Consider the following 26,860-nt stretch of genomic DNA (forward strand, 5'->3'; position numbering starts at 1 on the left):
GCATTCTTCTGGTGCCAGAGGCCAGGTTGCGGATGAGATCTCTGCAATGGGCTCTCCAGATGCAGTGGTCACAGTCCTCCGGCAGGATGTCGGACCCCGTTCAGGTGCCGCCCTCGGTCGCCTAGGACCGTCTGTGGTGGGCCGTCGAAGGAAATCTAGGGGGCTCCATTTTGGCTACCCTGGCCGGAGGTGACGATCGTGACGGATGCATCCCTCAGGGGATGGGGAGCTCATGCCAACGAGTTGACAGTCAGCAGTCGTTGGTCTCCGTCAGAGTCCAGACTCCTTATCAATCTGTTGGAGCTGAGGGCCGTCAGACTTGCCCTGAAGGCTTTTCTGCTGACTGTGCGTGGGAAGAATCTCCTGATTCTGACGGACAACACAGTGGCCATGCACTACCTCAACAAAAATGTGGGGCAGTGTTACTTCCTCTGTGCAGGGAGGCGATGCAGCTCTGGTTCTGGGCCATCCAGCAGGAAATTTCGATCTCGGCAGTTCATCTGGCCGGAGACGAAAACAAGACAGCGGACGCACTGAGCCGGCAGAGCGTGATCTCTCACGGGTGGGAGCTGGCTCTGGAGATTCTCCTGGAGATCTTCCCCTTTGGGGGACCCCACAAGTGGATCTCTTCACCTCCAGTGTCAACCCGGAAGTGCGAAAAGTTCTGCTCATGGGAATTTCCTCCAAGAGGAGCCTTGGGGGACGTGTTCGTGGTGGAGTGGTCCTTCCCACTGCTGTTCGCGTTTCCTCCAGGCCCCGTCATCCCGCAAGTGCTGCGGAGGTTATGGAGGTTCGGTTCCCGGATGATCCTCATTGCTCCGGCATGGGCCCGGAGAACGTGGTACCCGGACCTTCTCGACTTGTCCATCTGCCCTCCACGCCTTCTTCCCTACCAAGACGATCTGCTCTCACGGGAGGGGGGTCTGGTTCTCCATTCAGAGGTCAGATCCCTCAACCTTCACGCTTGGCTTCTGAAAGGTTGAGGTATAAGGATTGGGACCTCCCTGAAGACGTCCCTTTACCGTTGGAGAAAGTTCTGTGACTGGTACAGGGTTAAGAATGCGGATCCTTTTTCATGTGACATTCCTATGGTTCTGTCTTTTTTGCTTTCGTTAGCCCACAAGTGCCTGCAAGTGGGTACCATTAAAGGTTACCTGGCGGCACTGTCCATATTTAAGCGCTCGTCTGAGGAGTGTTCTTATTTCACAATTCCTTTAATTTCTCAGCTTCTGAAAGGGCTCAATAATGTGTTTCCACCGTCACCTTTCCAGGTGCCCGGCTGGGATTTGAACCTTGTTCTAAAATTCCTTATGGGTGCTCCATTTGAGCCTTTACATTCTTGTCCTTTGAGACTGTTAACCCTTAAAACTGTATTTTTAGTTGCTGTTACTTCCGCTCGCAGAGTGAGTGAGTTGCAGGCACTTTCTGTTAAGCCACCCTTCACGGTGTTTCATAAGGACAGGGTTGTCCTTAGGGTTCGTCCTTTCTTCCGAAAGTGGTGTCGGAATTTCATTTAAGCCAGAAGGTCATTCTTCCGGCATTTTATCCTCCTCCGCTTCCTGGTAAGGAAGAGAGGCTCCATAGGTTGGATACTAGGAGAGCTTTAAGTTTCTACATTTCAAGCATGTCCTGGGTCAGAGTGGACGATCAGCTCTTTATAGGTTACGCTGGAAGGCATTTGGGACAAGCTGTCACTAAGCAGACTTTGTCTAGATGGATTATCTTGGCAATTTCTGAATGTTGCCGCTTGGCGGGTAAGGACCCTCTGGTAGGTTTACAGGCCCATTCTACTAGGGGTATGGCTGCCTCTACTGCCCTGCAGAGGGGTGTTCCTATTCGTAACATCTGTGAAGCAGCCACATGGGCTTCGGTCCATACTTTTATAAGACACTACTTCTTAGATTCTATCCATGGGCAGGGTCTGGCCTTTGGCAAGGTGGTCCTTTACTCTGCAATTTAATTAGGCATTCTAAATTTCTATATTCTAAATTCTTTTCCCTCCTCCATAAGTTGGTACTGCTTTGGAAGTCTGTCATAGATATGGAATATGTCGGTGGACCCAATCCCCTCGAAGAACAAGTTAATTTCTTAACTGGTAACGTTCTTTCAATGGGATGGTCCGACAACGTATTCCATATCGCTCCCTCCCTACCTGCCCCGCTACAGAATTTCTTATGCGTTTGCAGCTTCCATTTCCGCAAGGCTTTCTGTGGTCATACTGGCAGAAGATTGGTGCCACACGTTCTGGGAAAAAACTATAACTGATGCTACGGGCGTTGTGCGTCCTACATATAACATCCGGTGACGTCGGCTCGACGGAGGCTGTCAATAGCTAACTGGAATTCTTCCGACCCACTACCCTCCTCCGACTCCTCACCTGTTGAGCTGGAATCTGTGTTGAAGAGAACTGGCTCTCGGTACTGATGTAGAGATGGAGCTGAGTACCTATCGCGATAGGAAGCCACAGTGGCCACCGGTGAGCTGTAGCCCCTGTGGCCCTTCCACTGCGACAGGCAAAAATTATGGGGAAAAATCCGTAGGCTAAAAAACAAACCAATGCCAGTTGAGTTCTCCTTGGTAGCTGGAAGTAGCACGAAGAACAGGGGATGAATGATCCGGATACAAATACAGAGATGTTTAGTTTGATGGAATCGTCATTTCCGGAGTGAACAACTCCAGGCAGGAAGGAGCCTGGTCCTGTGAGATGGAAGTAAATGGCTAAACCGGAAAATAACGTTCTGCGAAGGTAGGTGCAGACAGGACGTTGGCTGTACTGGAAGGTTAAATAACCAGTAAGAAAAGATAGAGGAAGGAGAAATGATCGAGCGGTAAGAAAGGGAGAAGGTAAATAGTACAAGTCAGGTTGCGCAACAGCGCTAGAGAAGAGAGGAAGACGGAGAAGAGGCAAGCAGGAAAGGCGTAAGAGTACGCGAGAGGAAGTGAGCGGAGAGGGGCTGAGGTCCGGAGACCTTAGCGGAGAAAATGAGCGGTGGAACAAAACACAGGAGCGTGCGGAACCAAAAACTCTGACGTTGCAACGCGTGGTTCGCTGGGAGAACCGGAAATAAATACCTACCAGCCAGCCGCGCGCTAGCAACAGAAAGTAAAAAAGACTAGACCGTCACCTCACCCGAGTGAACCATGTGATGGGACATTCAATGGCCGCTCCACCTAAAACGATGCCAGTGTTTCCAGGAGCTGGCACGCATGACAGAGGCCCTCGAGGACAGCATATTAACGTCATTGACGAAGATGCCTAAAATTCCGAAGCAGCACAGCTGTGGTGATTACCTGTCATAGGTATGGAATACATTGCCGGACCATCCCATCGAAAGAACGTTACCAGGTAAGAAAGTAACTTGTTCTTTTGTAAGGAATTGAGCAAAGGAAGTAATTGGCTTACCCCTTTAACCATATTGAAAAATAAGAAAAATGTAAAAAAAAAAAAAAAAAAAAGGTAAAATCCCTAAATAGTTTCCCTGCAAGAGTGTTTTCAGGAATCTGTTGTATTAACTATTTCTTCAGCTACAAATGAGAGACCAAAGGATTGATGGGAACTCTGAGAGTTTGTTAGAAAATGGAAACCTGTATCTGAAATGACCTTCCCAAATACTGAACCACAGGCTCAATAAAGGTTTGAGAGCGGATGATCAATTGGGGATAATATGCTAGAATGTGGATATAAGCAATATGTTTGACTTGACCCGATTTTTGTTCTGTCTATGCATACTTTGGAAACCAGAGAAAGACTTTAAATACTGTGGGCGTGTTAAGTTCTGCCAGCAAGTGCTAGAAAGCAGGTGGTCATCAGTGTTCTGGTGACAAGGTATGTAGTTTTGCCAAAATATTGACAATTGCTATAATTCACTGGTGATGAACAGGGTGGTTAGTTAGACAATAAAAACATCCTCGGCACCTTGAGATGATAGAAATAAAATATATCTGTAATCTCAGATTAGCAATATATTGCTATTCATGAAGGCCCACGGTTTACCATTAGCACTGCTTTTGAGCAAGGCCAATATGCAGGACAGCAAATAGCTATGGCTCAGTCTCAACATCAAAGGCCGTTCCAGTTGTAGTTTATTCCTCCCTTAGCACACAGGAAATGCAGTAGGTAAAAAGGCGTTCTCTTTATGGCAGGCCATTCTTGGATGTATTATTCTTGTTTGGGGCCTTTCTTGCAATACAACGGTGGTTGGGTTACATACTTTGTTTGTTAATCAGTAATCACTTGAATAATTGAGAGAATGCTTGCTGCTTTACCGTTATGTGCATGCTAAGATATATGTTTTACCTTCTCGCATTTCAGTTAGAAGAAAAGACAAAGTATGATGTAATCTTTGACAGCCTTATTCCTGTGAATGGATTTCTGTCTGGGGATAAAGTGAAGCCCGTGCTGCTGAATTCCAAGCTACCTGTGGATGTCCTCGGAAGAGTAAGAGTCATTTTGTCAACTTTGTTAGTCTATACGAAGGTATATCTATCATGTTAAGTGGCATAAGGTTGTTCTTAATGCAGGACTCCAGCTCTGTCCATTGTTTGTATTGTCTTGCATGTGTTCACATTATTCAGTTCATTAAAATGTTTTCAGTTGTACAAACCCTTCTAATCAAATTGTACAACTTTGGTTTTGTGCAAAGCAGTGTGCTTTGGGCCAACATCATAAGAAGTGAAATAAAGGATGACCCATTCGGAAGAGAATTCTAGATTTGTATTTTCACTTCTTTAAGGAAATTGACCTTTAAGGTTCAGTGTTAGTTCAATTGTGATCGTCATACATGGTGGTAATCTGCTTCAAATGTGTTTCTCGACAATGTCTGGTACTCCCCCTCTCCTTGCTATTGACAATGAAGCAGAGTTTTCCTTCTCCAACTAGGCCTCTGTATAGTCCTCCTCTTAATCATCAAGCAAACTTTATTTGGGTCTGCCCATTCTAAAAACAAAAATGAATACATATACAGAGATTACCCCACAACATAAACATTTCCCATAAAATGTGGTTTCTGTCCAACTGTAAAATACCTTTAGAAAAAACCTAACTTAATAACCAAATGATTTGTCATGTATGGCTTCTGCCTGTCTATTGTGGCAGATCTTAAATCACCTTTTAAATCACCTTTCAGAACAAATCAAACTCGGGATTTGAAACTTGGGTGACGTTAGTTTGGTGCGTATTCAATCACTGCACTGCAGGGCAAACACAGAAATGACATACCATCCCCAAACAATAGCAAAACTGTTTCCTGCCCTCGCCCTGTACTACAAATTATGTAATCTTTTAAAAACATTCATTGTAATGCAACCAGGTGAAGATTTTATGACTTCATTAGGGATGATTTTACTTCTTCCAATTAGCACTATGACCTTTTGTGGAGGTGGGCAGTCGCTTATCTTCCAAGGTCACTCGTGTTAACTTAAAGAGATACCAGAGCCGATGTGCATTCATTGTTCAGTTCATCACTTGCCATTTAAAGGCTTTCACCCAAAACGCAAACATCCTCAAGGCAGAATACGCAAGGTTGCATACATGTGTGCAGAGTTTGGGTTATCGTGCGAGTAAAACACTGCCTCCGTGGGCCAATTTTCAAAGTTCCATTATGTCAGCATATATGTAATTAAAAATGGAGTCAAACTATACCAGGCCAGTTATTGAAATAAGGCATGGTTCTTTTAAATCAGTATGTTTTGTCTTTTTAATTAGAATTCACTTCAAATAGCATTTCAATCTACTTCCTTTGAAACCTGCGTTAAATACAACTGTTTCCTCCACAGCCTATACAAGAGCAATTGTGTTTTTCAATGCCTCTTGAACATCCATGCATATGATGTCTTATTCTCTGCTTCAAGTAGGAATTGCAGTCTCAGTAATTGCCACATTAGGGCTGTGTATTTAAAATTTCAGCAGAAAGATTAGCAAGGTCCCCCTTTCCCTTCATCTGACTGCCACAAAATGGATCATGTCATGGTACCCTCAAACTCTTTCTTCTATCTCTTAGTCTGAGGACATTCAAGTGAGCTGCTGCGCAGTTATAAACATTCTAAGCGCTAGCGCGTCACATCTATTAAATATGGCTGATGGATCTTGAGGTAACATAAAACTACAGGGAACTACCAGTATGAGCTTTCATCCGATTAAGTCTGCCATTATTTCCTTAATTGTCAATGATCTGAATTGTGCCCCATGAAAACATCTTTTCTGATATTTTAAGATATAGTATATTTCATGCTATGAGGCATCTACCAGTGCATAGCTATTTACCCACATGCCTAACATATCATTAGACATTCAATATTTTGAATGTGTGCTTATGGGGGAACACACAGTTGCTATAGGCGCACCTTTGGGTGGCAGATTTCACCAATGATCCTACTGAACACACATCTGTTTGAAATCCTTGGCCGCAGACTGGTGTATAGTGGGGATCCCCAACCATTGCTTGAAGACTTTTATTTTGGGCAGTTGCTTCTAAACTATCTTTTCAGAGCTTCAATAATTTAGCCCCAAATAACCTTGCAGATGTAACTTTCAATTTACACTTCCAGTTATTTATTGAAAATGTGAGCACTATAATTAAAATGACATTTTATGAATGCTGTTATCCTAGGTGGCATCAGTTGTGCAATTGTATTGCTTATGAGCCCCCATTGTAGGCAAAGGTTATGCCTAGGTCATAATACTGATTCACGCATTCTTCTTCGGTGCAGAGTCTCATCTGCAGCCTGCACTGCTTACCTGCAAGTTTCCTCTACTGCCTGTGCCCCATATGTGTTGACTGAGGGGTTCTGTCCTCCCCGGGCCTCCTTCACAGCCGACGCAGGTGCTGCTGTTCGGCCCCACCTCCCCTCACAGATTGGTGTGGTCACATTTACATCACATGACCGCCAAGAGCTTCTAGGGCATCTTCAGCCCTGGGCGTCCCAGCAAAGGGCGACTCTCGAAGGGCTTTGTTTCTTCCCATTTGCCCCTGTTCGCCCATGTGAGCTCTAGGTACACTCACTGACTGCTTACTTTGTTGCTTTAGTCATGGCCTACCTTTCGGATCTATTTGTCATTTTTTCTTTCTCTTTCGTTGTAACTGTTGGGCCACAATGTATACCCATCCAATATTGCGCTCAATCTGCTCTTCACCCATCATCGCGCACTTGTGATATTACTCATTTACTTTATCCTCCCTTCTCTTTTCAATTATCTTCTGCTATCTATTGGCCTCTGAAATGTACACTCAGCTTGTCAAAGTTTCACTTTATCCTTTATGCTTTTTTTCATTCTAATTTTCAGTTTCCATGCCTTACTGAAACAGATTACTCCTGATAATACTGTTAATCTTGCCTCCTATCTTACTGCTTCTACAAGCTTTACCCACTTCCCTCATAGTCATGGCAAACGAGGCGGTACGGGTATTGTTTTCCATTCTTCATGATCTCTCGTCCCAACAATACTATGTTCTTTCTTTTATTTGTTTGAATATCACTTTGTTCAGTTTTCTTATCCACGTTCAATTGCTTTTCTTATTTTCCATTGTGGTCCTCGTCCTCTTTTGTCTTTTATAGTCGTTCTCGACTCTTCTTTCCTCTTCCTTTATAATTCTTGGAGACTTTAATCTTCATCTTAAAACTACTCTTGCCTCTGCTTCCTTGTAACTCATGCCATTTAGCTCCGCTTTCTTTTTCTCCTTCTCATGATCTGGGCTCGTCGCTTGACTTAATTTTCACCTCTTATTCTCCAGATACCCCTGTGGCAGCTCAGCCCACTTAGGTAGCTGATCATTTTCTACTTTCATTTCATCCTCCTCTTCCTGATAATCATTCGAATTCCCTCCCTTCTATTTCCCTTTTGCGTCATGACCTTGGTTTTAATTCTACCACTTTTTCTTCCTCTCTATTCTCTGCGCTTCCTCCTCTTAGTCAGTTCTCTTCTCTCTGTTGATTCTGCCTCCACTCATATTTAGTCAGTTTTACGTTCCACGCTTGCTCATTGTTATCCTTCTTGTCCTTTTTCTCCATGCTCAACCTGGCCTGTGTTGTGAATTGGACTGTAACTAGAGTGTGCACATGAGCCATTATAGAATGCAGGGAATGTGGAACCTGGAGGGACCTGAGGGTTCCAGACATGTCAGTTGTGGACGGCAGAATGGGAGCACTGACTAGAAAGATGTACCTACCTGTTACTAATGTCTTATCTTTCTAACTGTAACCTGCAACATTAAAGAAGCTTTCTAATTTTACCTACTTGGGTCCAGAGTCTTACATGAGTGATTCCTACCTTCCTCCGGCCCCAAGATACATCGGCTTTCTTCTGCATTTTGTTCCCTTCAATCAGCCTTGTATAAGGCTGAATGTCGCTAAAAGAATTGTTGTGTTACTGAAGATTTACTTAATTTATCTTCTCTTCATTCTTCCTATGGTTCTTCTCGTCTCACTGCTAAGAAACAGTACTTTTCGTCTTACTCTTTCTCATCATCCTCAATGTCTTTCATTTATTAAGCTCCATTCTTTCTTCTCTTCCTCCAGACCCTTCCCTCTCCTCTTCTCGCCATTCATTTTGCTGATTTCTTTACCTCTAAAGTAACTTCTCTTTGTTCATCTTTTGCTTCTTGTTCTCCTTCTGTCTTATGTCATATCCCCTTCACTTTCCTCCTGTTTTTCTTTTCGGATTCTGATACTTTACTATTTTTGACTAAGGCCCTCCCTACAGAGTCCCCTCTGGATCCTATTCCCTCTGCCCTGATTTCGTGCATCTAGCCTGCTCTGGTTTCTTACCTTTCTGTTCTAATTAATTGCTCACTTGACTATGCCATATACCCATCCTCTTTTAAACATGCTGTTATTGTTACTATTCTTAAGAAGCCTTCCTTGGACCCTTCGGTTTCCTCAATTTTCCGTCCCATTTCGCTGCTTCCTCCATTCTCTTCTTCCTGCTTTGCAATCTGGTTTTCGTCCTTATCACTCTACTGAATCTGCTCTATTACAAGTTTCGAACTCATTATTTTCATGCAGACATGACAAACAGTCTTCTGTTTTTAAGCTGCTTGATCATTCTGCTTCATTTGATACTGTTGGTCACACTATTTTGCTTTTTTCTATTTGGATTATAGGGATCTGTGCTCAACTGGTTTAATTCCTATCTTTCTGGCCGCACTTATTTATTTTTTTGGGCGGGTCAGGCTTCTTCTTACCAGCTCCTTTGTTCTGTTCTTGGTCCTCTTTTCTTTTCTGTGTACCCTATTCCTCTATCTGATCTTATTTCCTCATTTAATGTCTTGCCATTTCCATGCTGACGATATACAAATCTTTTTCTTTCTCGACATTTTCTCCTCCTTTTAATCGCACTGTTTCTTCGTGTCTGCTTGGGGTCAAGTCCTGAATGGCCTCTCGATTTCTTAATCTCAACCCCTCTAAAACTGAGGTTCTTTTCTTTCTATCTTCTTCTGCTTCCCCTACCTCTCCTCTCGCTGGTCTCCGCCCCTGTCCTTTATTTCCTTTTAGCTCTTTGCTTGAAATCTTGGTGTCATCTTTGATCGTTCTCTCTCCTTTTATCTACATATTTCAAATACTGCTTGTTATGCTCTTTTTCATCTTTATAACCTTTGGCTTTCTCTGCCTTTCCATTAATTTCCAGCAACTACACTTTTTATCTATTTACTTGTTCTCTAGTCTAAACTACTGCTCAGTTATTTTATTAGGTATCTCTAAGACTCATCTTACTCTGCTACACTCTTTCAACTTTACTCGTGTGCTTTTTCTGTTATCTTTTCGCTCTTCTGTTACCCTTTCTCTTCCTTCTGCCTCCATGCTCTTTTGATCTCTTATCTTATTTTTCATTTCCTTTGCTTTGTTTTTAAAGCTGCCATGGTCTGGCTGCTTTGTATTTTAGTTTTTTTTTTTATTCCCCTCCACGTTCACTTGACTCTGAATCTCTGTTCCTTCTTCCTGTTCGTAAGCCACCTTGTGCCTCTTCCCGGTTTCATTCCTTTCTGCTTCTTGAACCTAAGAACTGGAATGCCCTTCCGCTCTCTATTTGTTCTTCTTCCACCGATTATATTTTTCGCTCACAATTAAAAACTCATCTTCATTCTCTTTCTTCAGTTTAGTTGATTTTTGATTTGCTATCATTCTCATTTTGATTGTACTGTGTAAATTAATCTTTTGTAAAGCACTTTGGCGAAAGCACTCAATAACTAAAATAAAATACAAATACTTAAACCTGGTTAGAACCTCAAACATACTGGCATTGATCTTTCCCCAAATTATGAACCATTGGTTTAGAAAGATTCTACTCCAACGTATGTAGACTATAAATGTTGCTTACTTTTACCACCCTTGCTTGTAGGCCACACAACATCCTATCCAACAGCGCTTTATCGTTTGTGTACATTAGAGATTTTGATTCAGAAGCGGCTGAGCCTGAGCCAAAACATCATCCAGGTCAGCCAAGAATAGTACAAATATCAATCACACCAATGAGCATCCCTGTACAACACCCCCCGTAACTGGGAATAATGTAGTTGAGTAACTTGCACATCAACTGCTGCTATTGTGTTAATATGTGCTAGCTGTGTCAATTGTAGAAGAGCAGCCAGTGTATGGCAAGTTCATTTAGCTTCCACTATAATAACACCCTTCCCACAAAATCAATTGATTGCATTATATCCAGAAAAGCTGCATATAAGTGCCTCCCTACTCTTTTTAATATGTCAATAAGGGAAATGCATGGTGGAAACCCAACTGTGAGAATAGTATAATGCTCTGGCACGTTTTGTTCTCCTATTACCAACTATTTTGTCAATATTTTTCCCAGTACATCCAAGAGATATTGGTCTAACGATATGGGTAAAAGTGTCACCCTTTTGTGTGTATGTGGATAACTCTAACTGTGTTCCTGGATTTGTAGCTAATTGAATAATGACAGTAAAAACAGATCAAGATAGGCCTCCAATAAGAAAACATTTGACCTTGGTTCCATAAGGACCTCCCTCTTTCCCACATTTTAAACCTCAAAAGCATTCTTATGTCCTCTACTGCTGGTTACGGGTACATCTCAGTATATTCCTGCTTCTGTGATTAAACAATACTATCCTAATAATGAAGGGCTTGATTATTCTCATTATTGGACAAAATAGATGAATAGTGTTTTAAGCAGCATGCTGGAGCGATTGAGGTCTCTTTATTAACAGATTTGACATTGGTGAACTTGGGTATCATGCTCCAGAAACCTCTGTTAGCCTTCATCTCCATCAGCTCTGCTAAAACAATACCATACTGAAACAATGTGCGCCTGCTTTTTGTCCCTTATAACATTTTCTTAGACTGGTTTCATTTTAACATGCTTCCGCGGGTCCCTTGTCTTCAGCGCATCATATTTGGCTATATGACTACAAACCACAACACATTGGTCCACCTTATCTGATGGCTTAGAAATTGGTGTTATCCTTCTCCATCAACTGGCTATCAAACCTTCTAACCTTTACAATATATTTAACAGTTTTCTTTGTAGGATAACAAGTGTCGAACTCTGACATCTTCTCCCTTTTTGTACATGTACTTAGCAGAGGGCCTAGCCCAACTGGTTGTGGATTTCCCACTCTTGACCTACTATTGCAGTAGCTGGTCTCTTGCAAATACACATACAAACTGGCTCATGTTCGCTTTTTTGCTTCTGCTCTCCAAACCCTGTTTCTCAAACTTCTTTTGCATTTGCTCCGAAGATGCCTTACACTGAGTAGCTGCTCAATCGTTGACAAGTAGGCATTCCTGCAAGCTCCTAAAACAGGGGTCTGCAGCCTTTGGCTTTACAGATGTTTTGGACTACGCATCTCATGATCCCAGACATTGACTATGCTGACTAGTACTGATGGGAGCTGTAGTCCAAAATATAGGGAGAGTGAAAGGTTGCATACCTCTGTCCTGAAAGCTCACCTACTTGTTCAATGTATTGATATGATATGACATTTTTAACGCGCCTATACACAGGTGTTTCAAGGCGTGACGTGTTAAGCACATTGGAGCTGCCCTGATGACACAGAGCTCTCAATGTTCCCATGTAGATACGTGAGAAGGCCATGCAGTCCTCATTTTGCTTTACGTTTTGGTGCTTGTAGGTTTCCTAAATTTCAAATGGGAAAGAAAAAACTACAAAGCGCAGAATACAAATGGAATACAAATGGAAAGAGATAGGACTGGATTGCCTTCCCCCGCATGGCATAAGGAACCTGAGAGCTCAGAGGACATACTGAAAACATCAATGCATACATAATAACAGCAGGAGTATTGTGATCCTTAACCCTATACAAATAGATAAGTGTCTTTCCTTTAACCAGTACTAACAGTAGGTCTGTGAGAAACATCCTGACATATTCCCTGTTGTATGGATAACATGTAAAGATGGTTTAGTTTATGGTTAATGGGAGAATGTCCAATTTCGATGAGCTGTATGAATCTGGCTTGAGCTCAATGGCGTCATGTGCCATTTGTAAATTACTTATCTTAATCTTCTTAAGTCTTAAATAAAACAACTACTCAAAGTTTTAAAAAATATTTTTAACACAGCTTAAATACTTTTATTCCAATCTGTATTACTGTATTGTGAATATTATATCAAAGTTTAATAAATAAAGTTCTATTGCCATGGATATGGGAAGAACTTAAAATGTTGTCATATTGACCGCCAAAGTCCAACATCAGAGGTGGAGGTATGATACCAGAGACGCTCCATGCTATACTGCATTCCCTCCTATTTATAGTGGCTGTACTTGCACCAAATGACAATATTGATTTCAGTGATGGTTTACCTGGAATATTGCACCATCACCTTACCTGTGGGTGGTCTCACGTCTGCTATGGCACAAACGCCCCCATCCAACTGCCGCCCAAAGATCTGCAATGGCACAGACCCCACTAACTCCCTGCTGCCCATTTCCCCCCTCCCCTGGCCCCCAAGTGAGACACATGGTGCTCGATTATGAATGAGGAGCTGGGTAGGCGCAGGCCCTCTTGAACATCAGAAAAAAGCCTGAGTGAAAAAGATGTAGGGTTTAGCTCACTTGGCATCCCCATTGAGTCACAGATTTCCCGCTGGAGGTTTTGTGAGCCCATAGGTTGGTATCCTAGACTAAGCTGGTGGCACGGACAAAGTAGGAGATGCAGTAGTTTGTTGTGAGATGGCATCCACTGCATCTGTGACTAGGCAGCTAAGAAAGGGGGTGAGGCAGTGAATCCCTCTCCGACAGTCGTCTCTGTGACAGGCGTGCGATCCAGGAAGCATCGTTTACATATTGATTTTCTTTTTTAAAAAAAATGTATTGGTATATTTTGCAAACACAGTACGCATTGATCATCTGCGTATAATGCAACCAATACACTGAAAATAGGCATTGCGAAAAAACAAAATACCCCGTGCTTGTTAATTTCAGAATTGTGTGCTTCTATTCTCTCCTCTGCATCATGACATGTCTTGTTTGGGTCAGGTTAGCAGTGTAACGTTAGTCATTTGGTAGGAAGGGTCTGACTTGGTAAGAGCAGCTAGTGTCTATATAATGTAACATATGTATATAGAACAATATCTTTGGGGAATGTTCATGTTAGCTTGTCATCCGAGGGGTAGGAGACAGATTTGACTAGTGATTTTCATGCTTCAAAGTTAAGTGCGCCCTCACCTCTGTGCCTTTCTATTAACTCTCCCATACATACAGTAGTCTTAGCATCACACCAGCGCCTACATTGTTTTTGCCATTCTTCAAACTGTGGACACTTGTGTGATTTCCAAGTCATTGCCATGGATCTCTTGGCCAATATGCAGGTCAGGTCCATTTATTTATAGTTGTTTGTGCTTTAATCTCAGCCTCTTCACAAGTCTGTTTGATTCGGGTCCAGAAACACTATCACTGCACACTCCAAGAGCATATGCATTAAGTGAGCATTATCCTGTCCACACCAAGGGCAATTGGTGGGCATGTCCTTTTTAAATTTGGCCACCCTGGATGGGACCATGTATGTGCGATGGGGTACATTCACTTGTATTAGCCTGAATCCAGCATTTTTCACATGACCTAGCGCAAACGTCTACTGCCTACAATCAATTACTATCCCCAAGTCCGCCTCCCAACTCACTTTTAATTTGGTGAGCTTAATGCTGGTGCTACCCTAGAGACACCTATATTCTCCAGCATGGGGTCTGGCATGGATTCACATGCTTATGAATATTCCCTGTCGTCAGGCTGGGAATCCTCAGTACAGAAAAAAATCAGTATAAGTTTCGTTTCTGATCTCTTTCCTAGTAGTAGCCAATCACTGATCTCTGGGTCACACTGCCCACAGCCAATGACTGCCCTCTCCCTAAGCCCTGCCTCCGGTAGCCATCCTCAGATTTTTACCGCACGTTCAAGTGTTGGGAGTTCTCGTGCTATAGCTCTTGAGCTTTTGCTGCGTTTTCGCGTTTTTTCAAAGAGAATTTCTTTTTTTTCTCGGTTAAATTGAGCATCAAGCTCCACCGTCTTTACATCCGATCAACAGGGACCCGTTTTGGAAGTTTCTACGCCCCTCAAGGGTGAAGATTTTGTTGAACAACGCTTTTGGAGCATTCCAGAAGTTTCTGAGGCCTACCCCGGACATGGCCAGGAGAAAGGGAGCGCGACGCCCGGGAAGCTGTTCAGGGCCTGCCCTGGATGCCAGCTGCAGAACGTGTTCAAGCAAGACGAGCATTCCTTATGCCTCTGTCTTCACAAGGACAAAACGCACGTGGAGGAGGACTGTGCGTTTTGCGGGAACATGTCGGAGCGGACCATGAGGGACCGCCATCTTGGTCTCGACATCTGGCTGGGGCAAAGAGCCCGTCAGGTGAGAAGAAAAAGAAGAAATCCGAGCGGCTCGGGTAAGAGGAAATCCGAGAACCCGGCCAAGCTTCTGGAGAGGCCCTGGTCGATCTCGAAGATTTCGGCTGATGGGGAGCGAGGCTGGGAGCCCTCCCCCAAGGTTAAGGCCACAAGCACGCAGTCAGTGACTAAGGCCTTATTCACCCAGCTAGGGCCTCAATCGAGGAGGTTGCGGCAACCCTGACGCAGCCTGCGTAGGTTACACCTGTGGTAGCGGCCTTGGGCCCAGAGTCTTCCTGCCACCTCGGAGGGAGGCATCTTTCAAGCCCATCGAAAGAACCCCCACGAAGCCCCCGGCAGAGAAAGAGGGGTGAGTAGTGGCCGTCGTGGATTCAGACACAACTTTCGAGGAGTAACTTGTCGAAGCCCCTGGGAGCCACGACGCGGGCATGGAGGAGGACCAGCCCGTCGAGAGGCATCCCGACGAGGGGGGCGACTGAGGCAACGGCGGTGCCGACGGGACCCCAGACCAACCGTCGCGCCCGTCGCAGCCAATGCCACAGATCAACACGGCGCCCATTCTGATGGCAATTCAATGCTTATGCTCTGAAATAAGGACTAGATTGCCTTTACCCTCGACGGAGGAGCCAGGGGCAGGCCCGTCGGGAAGTCCACCACCCAAGAGGAGAAGAACACCTCCTCCTACACCCTTCCAGCCCTCGAGGCCTGCTCAACCCTCCTCCCCGTCCACGGTCCGCGGGGATGACACGGGCACGGACATGACGGACGACGAGGGCAGCGACGGCGGGGTGGACCTCCCGTCGTCCCCCCCTCCCCGTGCTTCCCCGCCCGATGAGATTGGATCCTTCCATGCGATGATCTCCAGGGCATCCAAGCTTTTCCAGAAGAAGAGAAGGAGGAGGGGTTTCTCTATCAATGTCGAGAGACCAAGAGGAAGACGGTCCTCGCGGTACCTCTACTGGATGACATCTGGGACGAGGGGCTCTCCCTCCTCAAGAACCCGTCCACAACGCCGGCAAAAAGGGACCGATACGAAAAGAAGTATCGGGTCCCTGACGCAGCCCCTCTTTGCCTTAGAGAACAGCCGACCCCAGATTCAATTGTCTCGGTGGCGGCCAGGAAGAAGGCGGGGGGCATCGGCATCGACTTCACCGCCGGACGAAGAGGGCAAGAACTCAACGCGATGGGACGACGAGTCATCATGTCGGCGGCGACAACGATTAAGGCGGCCAACGCCCTGGCTATATCAATGCCCGTTACGACAGGGAACTTTGGTATAAAATCGCTCCCTTGTTGGACTGCCTGCCGGACGACAAGAGGGCAGAAACCCTGGAAATCTTGCAAGAAGGCGAGGTGGCGTCGGACCACGCCATAACGGTGGCGGTGGATATCGCCGACACCGGTTTCCGCCAGTTGGGCAAGGGTGTTTGCCTCAGACGGCGCGGATGGCTTAAGACGACGGATTTCCACCAGGACGTACAAGCCAAAGTGTTGGACATGCCCTTCGACGGGAACAACCTGTTTGGGAAGACAGTCGATGAGTCCCTGCAAGCCATCAAAACGGACACGGAGACAGCCCGGGCACTGGGAGTTCTCCAGCAACAACAGCCGTCCTTTCGGAACACCGCAGGCAAGCAAGGGGCCTCCAAAGGTTCCGGCAGCAGCTCCTCTACCTACAGTCAAGTGGCCCGTTCCTCGTCGTAGGAGGCCTATAGAAGACGGGGCAAGTCTGGAGGTTCCCGCCGTCATCGCCAGGGAGGTCAAGGCGGCAAGGCGGCCTCGAAACAGGACTGAACCGACCGTGGCGTAGGGCCCCCACGAAGCACCCCGGTGGGAGGCCGGCTGGCGAAGTTCGTCAGCGTGTGGGAGTCCATCTCCACCGACCGTTGGGTGCTGGAAACCCTGGCCCAGGGGCACGCCCTCGAGTTTCTAAAGAAGTGCCCTCGCGTGCCACCCGTGGCCAGGAAGGAAAACACGTACCCCAGCTGCTGCTGGAGGTAAGGCGATGCTCAAGAAAGGTGCCATCAAGCTCGTCCCAAAGAGACTTCGAGACTCCGGGGTCTACTCAAGATACTTTCTCGTAAAGAAGAAGACAGGAGGTTGGCGTCCCATCCTGGACCTGCGGCAACTGAACAAGTACATCAAGGCTCAGAAGTTCCGGATGGTCACCCTCCAGCACGTGCTGAGACAGTTGGAGGATGATTTCTTGTCGTCGTTGGACTTGGATGCCTACTTCCACATCCCCATTCTAAAAGGACACCGGAAGTTCCTCAGGTTCGTGGTCCAAGGACGGCACTACCAGTTCAAGGCCCTCCCGTTTGGATTAAAGTCGGCACCCAGGGTATTCACCAAGTGCCTAGCACCGGTGGCGGCGTGGCTATGCCTGCAAGGATCCACATCTATCCCTACCTGGACGACTGGCTCATCCGAGCAAGGACAAGGGAGCTCGCCGTAGAACACACAGCGAAGACCGTCCAGCTACTCACGGACCTAGGGTTCTCCATCAACTTCCCCAAATCCCACCTGGTCCCTTCGCAGGTCGCCCTGTTTCTGGGAGCTAAGCTCGACACAGAGGCACGGCTGGCCTCTCCGTCCGACGAAAGGACGAAAGCCATCCTGGGCAAGGTGCAACGCCTGCTATCCACGGACGTAGCCAGGGTAAGATCCATCAAATCCCTTCTCGGGATGATGTCCTGCATCTATCTGGTACGCCTGTGTAGACTTCGAATGCGTCCACTGCAAGAGTTCGACGCACGCTGGATCCAGGCGAGTGGCAGCTTCGAGGACAGGATACCGCTCAACGAGACCTTCCGACGAGCGATCCAGTGGTGGGGCACCTGCACTCATCTGACGGCGGGCGCAGACTTTCAGACCCCAGCTCACCAGGTAACGGTGACGACGGATGCCTCCCTGGAAAGGGGGGGAGCGCAGTCCGGAGATTTTCACGCAAGAGGCCTTTGGCTCCCGGAGGAAAAACAGCTTCATATCAACATTCTGAAGCTCCGCGCAGTGTTTTGGGCCCTCAGGTCTTTTCTTCCGTCCCTCAAGGGCAAGGTGGTGAGGATCTTCACCGACAACACCACCACGATGTTCTACATCAGGAAGCAGGGTGGAACCAGACCCCCAGCCCTGTCCAAGGAAGCCCAGGATCTCTGGCACTGGGCCGTCGACCACGGGATGTTTCTGGTACCCTTTCATCTGGCAGGGATAAAGAACACCATCGCCGACTCACTCAGCAGGGAGCTGCGCTCGTGGCACGAGTGGGAGCTACGCCAGGATCAACTGGATCGACTCTTCAGGCTGTGGGACAGACCCCAGGTCGATCTCTTTGCGACGGCGACGAACTCCAAGTGCCCGAGGTTCGCCAGCAGGTTCCCCCAACTGAGGAGAATGGGCGATACTTTCTCATTCCCCTGGGACAACCTGTTCCTCTATGCTTTCCCGCCGTTGCCACTGCTACTCCGGCTCGTCAACCAGCTCAAGAGGTCCCGGTGCAGGATGATCCTCGTCACACTGGCGTGGCTGAGACAGATCTGGTTCCCGGACCTTCTGGACTTATCGGCGTCCCCACCAGTCAGACTGCCCGTGGACGCAGATCTTCTCTCCAGAGAAGGAGGCGCCATTCTTCATCACAACCCAAAGTCGCTGAACTGGCAGGCCTGGCTCCTGCAGCACTGGAGTTTGGGGGATACGATATACCGGCCAACTGCAGAGAGGTTCTTGCAAAGGCCAGGGCGTCCTCAAATCTCAAGTGTTACGGACACAAATGGAAGAGGTTCTCTGTCTGGTGCCCGGCACAGAAGATTAACCCTCTTTGGATTACGGCCCCTCAGTACTGCCGTACCTACTGTCGTTGGCCAAGGCTGGACTAGCTCACGCCTCCATCAAGATACATCTGGCTGCCATCTCCAGATACACCAGGACAACAGGACGGGTGTCCTTGTGGTCTCATCGCCTGGTGAAGGAATTTATGAAGGGACTATCCCGCTCGTTCCCGCCGGTGAAGACCCCAGACCCGGCGTGGGAGCTCAACGTGGTGCTGACTAGGCTCATGGGGGCTCCTTTCGAGCCTATGCATACAGCACCATTGAAGTTCCTATCGTGGAAAACAGCTTTTCTTGTGGCCATCACCACTGCACGGCACGTGGGAGAGATTCAGGCCCTCTTGCAAGACTCCATATTTGACTTTTCACGACACAAGGGTGGTGCTTAGGACGCATCCCTCCTTCATTCCCAAGGTGCCGTCGGACTTCCACCTCAACGAGCCCTTGGCGTTACCAGTTTTCTTCCCGTCACCTTTGTCGCCGGCCGAGAGGACTTTGCACTAGCTGGATGTAGCTAGAGTGCTGAAGTTCTATGTGGACCGCACAAAGAGTTTTCGGAAGACGTCACCGCTTTTTGTGAACTTTGGGCCTGTGAAATAAGGGAAGGCTCTCCCGAAGGCTTCCATTTCCAGGTGGCTCTCCGGCTGTATCATGCACTGTCACCGGTTGGCAAACTGACCGCTGCCCGGCCGTCAGAGAGCCCATTCAACCATAGCGATCGCTGCTACCACGGCGTTCTTGTCTGGTGTGCCCCTGCTGGACATCTGCAGGGCTGCTACGTGGAGTTCGACTCACACCTTCACGAAATTATAGTGCGTCGATCGGGATTCCAGGGAGGAGTCCAGAGTCGGCCAAGCAGTGCTGCGCAACCTGTTCGCATGAAGGGCCTGTTGAGGAGGTAAGAGTTGCTTAAAGTTCAGTTTATGTATTGCTTAATGTTGAGCCTTTTGCCACCTCCAGTGGTTGTGCATGTGTGTACTGCTATGTAATCTTATATTCATGAGCATGTGAATCCATGCCAGACCCATGCTGGAGAACAACAGTTACAGGTAAGTAACTTGTTCCTTGTCTGGACACAGGCCTCCAGCCATCTTGTAACTCGTACATTAATGTCAAAAAGGGGGTTTGGTTTTGGCTCAGCAGGCCAGTCAGGTAAGTTTTGTTTGGCTATCCTAGTCCTCCTATACCTCGAACTGCCCACCTGGGAGACACTCAGTTTGCGTAAGTTCTGTCAACGATCTAAAGGTGCAGTTCGCGTACATGAAAATCTGAGGTGTGCTCTCCAGATCTCGGCGAAAAAGGGCTCTTATGTGAAAGCGATCATCAGTGATGCGTTTTCCATACCTGGGAAGAATAATCATTTTTCGTGATGGCTACCCTTCCCGCAAGGGAGAGGGGCAATCGTGACCAAAAAGTCATTGATCTCTGGAAACCCTCCACTGCCCTCTGCGTGTTGAGCTCTTTTGCTCTCTGCCTGGGAATGTGTGATTCGTATTCCCAAATATCTAAAGGAGTGCTGTTCCAATTTTAGGCCACACTCTGGCAGGGCAACCGTGTCTGTGCAAAGTGCCCCCTCCAGGGGGTAAAGACATGACTTCTGGTTGTTGGAGATTCTGGATAACTTGGCAAGGTCATCTAAGCCCTCTAGTATTATGGGCAGGTTATGCTGCGGTTGGCAGATATGAGTCATCTGCATACAGGGGATCAGATGTGTAGTGCCCCAGATGTTTCTTTCTGCTGCTAGGTACTCCTGCCTTAAATATACGGCCACGGGGTCCAATGCTAGTATGTAGAGCATTGGTGAAAGCGGGCACCCCTGTTGCGTCCCTCTCTTCTGTATGTCCTGCTTTGATATTTGCTGACCAGTTCTTCCTCTAGCCATGGGTGAGGTGTACAGTATTTTAACCCAACATATGAAGTTCTGGCCAAACCTAAAGTTGTGCAGTGCTGCATCTATCCACTACAAGTACAGAGTCAAAAGCTTTAACGTTGTCTAGGGATACCACTACATATTCTGTTCAGGTGTGTGTTTGGTCTATTATGTGATGTAGTCTGCGCAAATTTGAGGTGGTGTTGCGCCCAGGTATGTATCTGATCTGGTCAGTGTGTATCAATGTTGCGATGCACTGGCGAAGGCGGGTTGCCAGACATTTGGTCGAAAGAAATTGGTCGACCAGACAAATGGTCGAACCAATTTGATCGAAAACCAAATGGTCGAATTTTTTTTTTATTTTAACTCTTTTTTTTAATTTTTTTGGGGGGTCCCCCCAACCCCCTTTTTTTCTCTAAAAACCCCTTTTTTTACTAAACGAAAACCCGAAAAATAAATATATAAATAAAAAAAATTCGACCATTTGGTTTTCGACCAAATTGCGTCGACCAAATTGCAGTCGACCAGTTTTTTTTCAACCAATTGACCGGACACCGCGAAGGCATGTGGCCAGCATGGTGGTGAGCAGCTTTACATCATAATTTAGCATGGCCAGGTGGCGGTATGAGTCGCATAGTTGGGCATGTTTTTCAAGTTTCAGGATAGGTACCACCAGTGTCTCTCGCATAGTGCTCGGAAGTAAACCAGTGTCCAAAGCTTCTTGGAAAACTTTCAAGTGTATCTGGGCCAAGGTGGATTGGTGTGTTTTGTAAAATTCCGCCGGAAGGCCCTCGCCTACCTGGGTCTTGCCTGAAGCTAGTGAGGCTATTGCCTCCCCCAGCTCTTGTAGCGTTGTTCAGGATTTCAATCAGGTGACTAACACCTTGGTCTCTGCCTAGTATGTAGCGCACAACTGATATGCTTTTCTCCTTATTTTATGCCGATTCAATTTGAGATGGTACACAAATCGTATCACACCCCCTTTTCAAATACCCAGGGTCACAATGGACCATGAACCAGGCTGGTTGGTAAAATGCAATATTTTTTTTTAAAATTCAAAAGAAATCATACAATTTTTAATATGGTGCAGCAATCACCAGTGGGGTGATAATTACAATGAGGATGTAAGAAATATACTTGGTTTAACCTTCTAGTGGAACCTATACCAAAACACCAGGGAATATGAGCACTTTTTGATTTAGCAAAGATAGCACCCAAGTTAGGATTTCCTCCTGCAATGTTCCCTCAACCAACAAATAATTGAATTCTGAATGGATAGAAAGACACAGCAGGTAATCGGGAATAAGAGGCAGAAAGCGGAATCCAAATCTGACCTTCCCTCACCAAATAAGAGTGGAAAACAGATTTTATACCCCTTGCAATGTTATGAAATGGCACTCGGAAATGGACAAATAAATAATTAATGTGCGGTTAAAACTCTAAGGTAAATACAATTTCTCACTAAAGCAACAATGGCTAGACACAATGACAATCGCAAGCAATGGATCACCAAGAGCATATCATTCGAAAATGAGTGGAAAGTTTAAAACATGTTGCAGCAAAATGACACGTGTAAAAGTTGCATTTTCTTAATTCCTGTTTTAAATTACCCAAACGGTTTTTAATAAAAACGGGTGAAATACTCTGATTTGGGTTTTTGGGTTGGGGGATAGATACATATCACAGGGACACTCTAGAGTTGAAAATATGTCTCTAGCTATGAAACTGGATGAGTTATGCAAGATATAAAAAGGTGGCTTTGAGAAAAATTAAGCCGTGAAATAGGAAAGGAAATCCGTTGTGACAAGAACAATTTTACTTTAAACTAGAGTATTCAGACTAGATCACCAAAGATGGACACAGTAAGATCCAAGGTTGATTCGCAACTTCAACCCTGTCACCCCAGCGCCCAACCCTGGCGGAATCCAGTCCGATCACTCGAAATAAGACTAGTGGCTTAGGATTACAAAAGACAAAATTGAAAAGAGATGGCGCTAGCACTTTAGAAAGCCACGGGCAAGAACACAGAGAATTCTGACAGTTTTAACAGTTATCAGGATAAGGATTGGATGGCTTAGAGATTGGGATAAGGGCAAAGGCAAGACAAGATATGTATGGGTTTCTATGGGGTAGGGATTATACTCACAGTCCACTTTTAGTTTGGGGATTTTTGGACCGTCAACAGGTTCTGGTCACCACGGCTTCCCGTCTGGCAAAGGAAAACAGCTGGGGCGTTCTGGTCACTGGATGGCAAGGACAGTGGAGTGGCAATTCTGGTCACTGGATGGCACAGGTACCTCTGGATGCAGTTAGTGGGCTGCAAGCCAGGCTGGTTCAGGATGCTTCCCAAAAGAATACCACAACTTTCCCCTTTGGTTAATTGGGAATTTTTGTGGGATTTCAGAATCGAGGCCTTGCTGGGAATAGGATCAGCACTGCTTGGGTTTTGCAGTGGGCCCTGGAGTAGGGTCAGCAATGCTTTGGCCTTGAGGTGGGGTCTGGACTCAGCAGGATGAATGGAACAGGACGGCGGCGCAGGAAAATCACGAAGAGTCCGTGTGTAGAGTCCCGTCAGGGACTCTTTTTCTCCAGCATGGGGTCTGGCATGGATTCACATACTCATGAATAGTCCCTGTCGTCAGGCTGGGAATCCTCGGAAAAGAAAAAATCAGTTTCGCTTCTGAACTGTCTTTCTCCTAATAGCCAATCACTGGTCTCTGGGTCATAGTGCCCCCAGCCAATGACTGGCCTCTACCTAAGCCCCTCCTCTGGCAGCCATCTTCAGATTTTTACCACACGTTCAAGTGTTGGCAGTCCTCGTGCTGTAGCTCTTGAGCTTTTACTGCGTATTTTCAAAGCGTTTACTCTTTTATTTTCAGTCAATCGAGCTTCAAGCTCCACCGATTCTTATTTCGATCAACGGGGACCCGGCTCACCAACTGGCTGGAGGGGAAGAGCACAGCAACAGGTGAAGAGGAAGAAGTCCGAGTGGTCTTCTAAGACCTTTGAGGGCGCTCCGGCGATGGGGGCCCAACAAAAGGCTAAGCACCGCGAGTCTGCGGACACCGGGAGCGCTGATCGGTCTGGCTCCTCGGCTGACAGGCAGGGCGCATTATCACCAACGCCATCAACCACGAGCCAACGCTCTGGCTCGGTGAATAGGAAGTCGGAGAACCCGGGTAAGCTTCGGGAGAAGCCCCGGTCAATCCCGACGGAGAAAGCCAAGGGGGAGCGAGGCGGCGACCCTCCCACCCCGCCACCCCAAGGTGAAGGCCTCAGGCACGCCCAAAGTCGTGAAGGCCCTGATTCACCCGGCTAAGGCCTCGATTGAAGGAGTCGTGGCGGCCCTGACGAAACCTACAGAGTCTTCCCCAGTGGAGACGGCTCCAGGGGGCTAGAGTTTCCCTGCCACCCCGGAGGGAATCTTCTTTTCTGCCTATCGAGAAGACCCCCGTGAAACCCCAGCAGGAGAAAGAGGGGGGGCATGGTAGACATAATGGACACGGACACCACCTCTGAGGATGAGTTGGCTGGCATCCAAAGGATCCTGGACAGGAAGTCCGAAGAATCCAGGGCCTACGGGAAGGATCCCGACGAGGCCGACGAAGAGAGCAACGGTGGAGCTGATGAGGAAGATAGGGCTGCAGAGGGCCCCACGCCCCAGCCTTCGGCCCCGATGTAGCCATTACCTGTACCAGGGGACAATTCAGGAGCTATCTTGATGGCTATACAGGCCCTGTGTACGGAGATAAGGAGAAGGATGCCCTTATCCCCCCACAGACGACCCAGCAGAGTCTGGACCGTCGGGGAGCCCACCTAACAAGCAGAGACGAGTCCATCCTCCTCCCCCCTTCCAGTCTTCACCTCCATCCACTCCTCTGAGGGATGAGACTGGGACGGAGATGGCGACGAACGACGCCGGTGGTGACGATGGGATGGACCTCACATCACCACCTCCCCGTCCCCCCAACCCCCCCCAACGAAATTGGCTTCTTCCATACCATGATCCCCAGGGCATTCGAGCTCTTCCAGCTCTGCCCCGAAGAACAGAAGGAGGGCTTCCTCTACCAACGACGGGAGACCAAGAGGAAGACTGTCCTCTCAGTCCCGTTACTGGATGACACCTGGGTTGAGGGACTGGCACTCCTGAAGAACCCGGCCATGGCTCCCGCTAAGAGACGGTATGAGAAGAAGTACTGGGTCCCGGACTCTGCCCCTATGTGCCTCAGAGCACAGCCGTCGCCGGATTCGTTGGTCTCTGCGGCAGCGAAGAAGAAATTGGTGGGAGCGACGGCCTCAACTTCTACACCCCCCCCACCCGGACGGCAATGGGAAGAAGCTGGACGCCATGGGACGACGGGTAATCTCGTCGGCGACGACGACTATGAAAGCGGCCAACGCCCTCGCGATCGTGGCACGCTACGGCAGGGAGCTGTGGTTCAAGATCGCTCCGCTCCTGGACTTCCTCCCGGACAAGAGGGCTGCAGCCCTGGAAATCCTACAGGAAGGCGAGGTGGCTTCGGACCACGCCATAACGGTGGCCACGGACATCGCCGACACCGGGTTTCGCCAGATGGGCACCGGCGTTTGCCTTCGCTGGCGCAGTTGGCTCAGAGCCACCGATTTCCGCCAGGACGTGCAGACCAGGGTCCTGGACATGCCTTTTGATGGGAACACCCTGTTCAGCAAGACAGTGGACGAGTCACTGCAGGCCATCAAGGCGGACACCGAGACGGCTCGGGCCTTGGGCGTTCTTCAACAACGACAGCCGTCCTTTCGGAACTCTGCGGCAAGCAAGGATCCTCCAAAGGATTCGGCGGCGGTTCCTCGTTGTACCGCCAAGCGGCCCGCTCCTCGTTGCAGAAGGCCTACAGAGGAAGAGGCAAGACTAGAGGATCACGTCGTCGCCAAGGAGGCCAAGGCGGTAAGGCTGTGACGAAACTGGATTGAACCGGCCGTGGCGTCAGGCCCGCACCTGAGCACCCTGGTGGGAGGCCGGCTGGCGAAATTCGTCAGCATGTGGGAGTCCATCTCCACCGACGGTTGGGTGCTGGATGCCCTGGCCCGCGGGCACACTCTAGAATTTCAAAAAAGTTGTCCCCGTATTCCACCCGTGGCCAGGAAGCAAAACCACGTCCCTCAACTGCTGCTGGAGGTACAGGTGATGCTAATTAAGGGAGCCATCGAACTCGTGGTAAATGGGCTCTGGGGCTCCGGAGTGTACTCGCAGTACTTCCTCATCCGGAAGAAGACCGGCGGTTGGCGACCCATCCTGGACCTTCGTCGTCTGAATAAGTATATCAAGTCCTAGAAATTCTGTATGGTCACCCTCCAGCATATGCTGTAACAGCTGGAGGAAGGCGACTTCCTGTTATCGCTGGATTTGGAGGATGCCTACTTCCACATCCCCATTCTCCCCATTCTAAAAGGACATGGAAAATTCCTGCGATTTGTGGTGCAAGGGCGACACTATCAGTTCAAGGCCCTTCCCTTCCGATTGAAGTCAGCCCCCAGGGTGTTCACCAAGTGCCTAGCACCAGTGGCGGCGCGGCAGCACCTGCAGGGGATCCACGTCTACCCCTACCTGGACGATTGGCTCATCCGAGCGAAGTCAAGGGAACTCGCCGTCGATCACACAGCGAAGACCGTCCAACTGCTCACGGATCTGGGATTCTCGATCAACTTCACGAAATCCCACTTGGTGCCGTGGCAAGACGCCCTGTTCCTGGGAGCCACACTCGACACAGTGGCACGATTGGCTTCGCCGTCGGAGGAAAGGACGAAGGCCATCTTGGGCAAGGTACAACGGCTGTTGACCATGGACGTGGCCAGGGTGAGATCCATCAAGTCCCTACTCAAAATGATGTCCTCGTGCATCTACCTCGTGCGCCTATGCAAGCTACAGATGCGACCACTGCAGGAGTTCCTCGACGCCCGTTGGATGCAGGCGGCGGGCAGCTTCGAAGACCGGATCTCGCTCAACGAGACTTTCCGCCAAGCGATCCGGTGGTGGGGCACCCGCGTGCATCTAGCGGCGGGCAAGAACTTCCAGAACCTAGCACATCAGGAGACGGGGACTACGGACGCCTCCCTGGAGGGATGGAGGCGCACACCTGAGATCTCCACACAAGGGGCCTTTGGCTCCCGGAGGAGAGGTCACTACATATCAATGTCCTGGAGCTCCGGGCAGTTTTCTGGGCCCTCAGGTCGTTCCTTCCGTCCCTCAAGGGCAAAGTGGTAAGGGTCTTCACTGACAACACCACCACAGTGTTCTACATCCGGAAGCAGGGGGGGCAACAGATCCCCAGCCCTATCGAAGGAAGCGCAGGATCTGT

General features: G+C 48.0%; 1 protein-coding gene across 2 annotated transcripts in view; it reads left to right on the plus strand.

The window, feature by feature from the left end:
- EPS15 (epidermal growth factor receptor pathway substrate 15) overlaps positions 1–26,860 on the plus strand; it is a 1,698,287-nt gene that overhangs the window by 333,421 nt on the left and 1,338,006 nt on the right. For both annotated transcript variants that reach the window (XM_069642214.1, XM_069642213.1), the window contains exon 7: positions 4,313–4,438. In XM_069642214.1, coding sequence (XP_069498315.1) covers positions 4,313–4,438 — 126 coding nt within the window. The remainder of the gene's footprint in view (positions 1–4,312; positions 4,439–26,860) is intronic.

Source organism: Ambystoma mexicanum, chromosome 1q, assembly GCF_040938575.1.
Source record: "Ambystoma mexicanum isolate Mex_15411 chromosome 1q, UKY_AmexF1_1, whole genome shotgun sequence".
Classification (NCBI taxonomy): Eukaryota; Metazoa; Chordata; class Amphibia; order Caudata; family Ambystomatidae; genus Ambystoma; species Ambystoma mexicanum.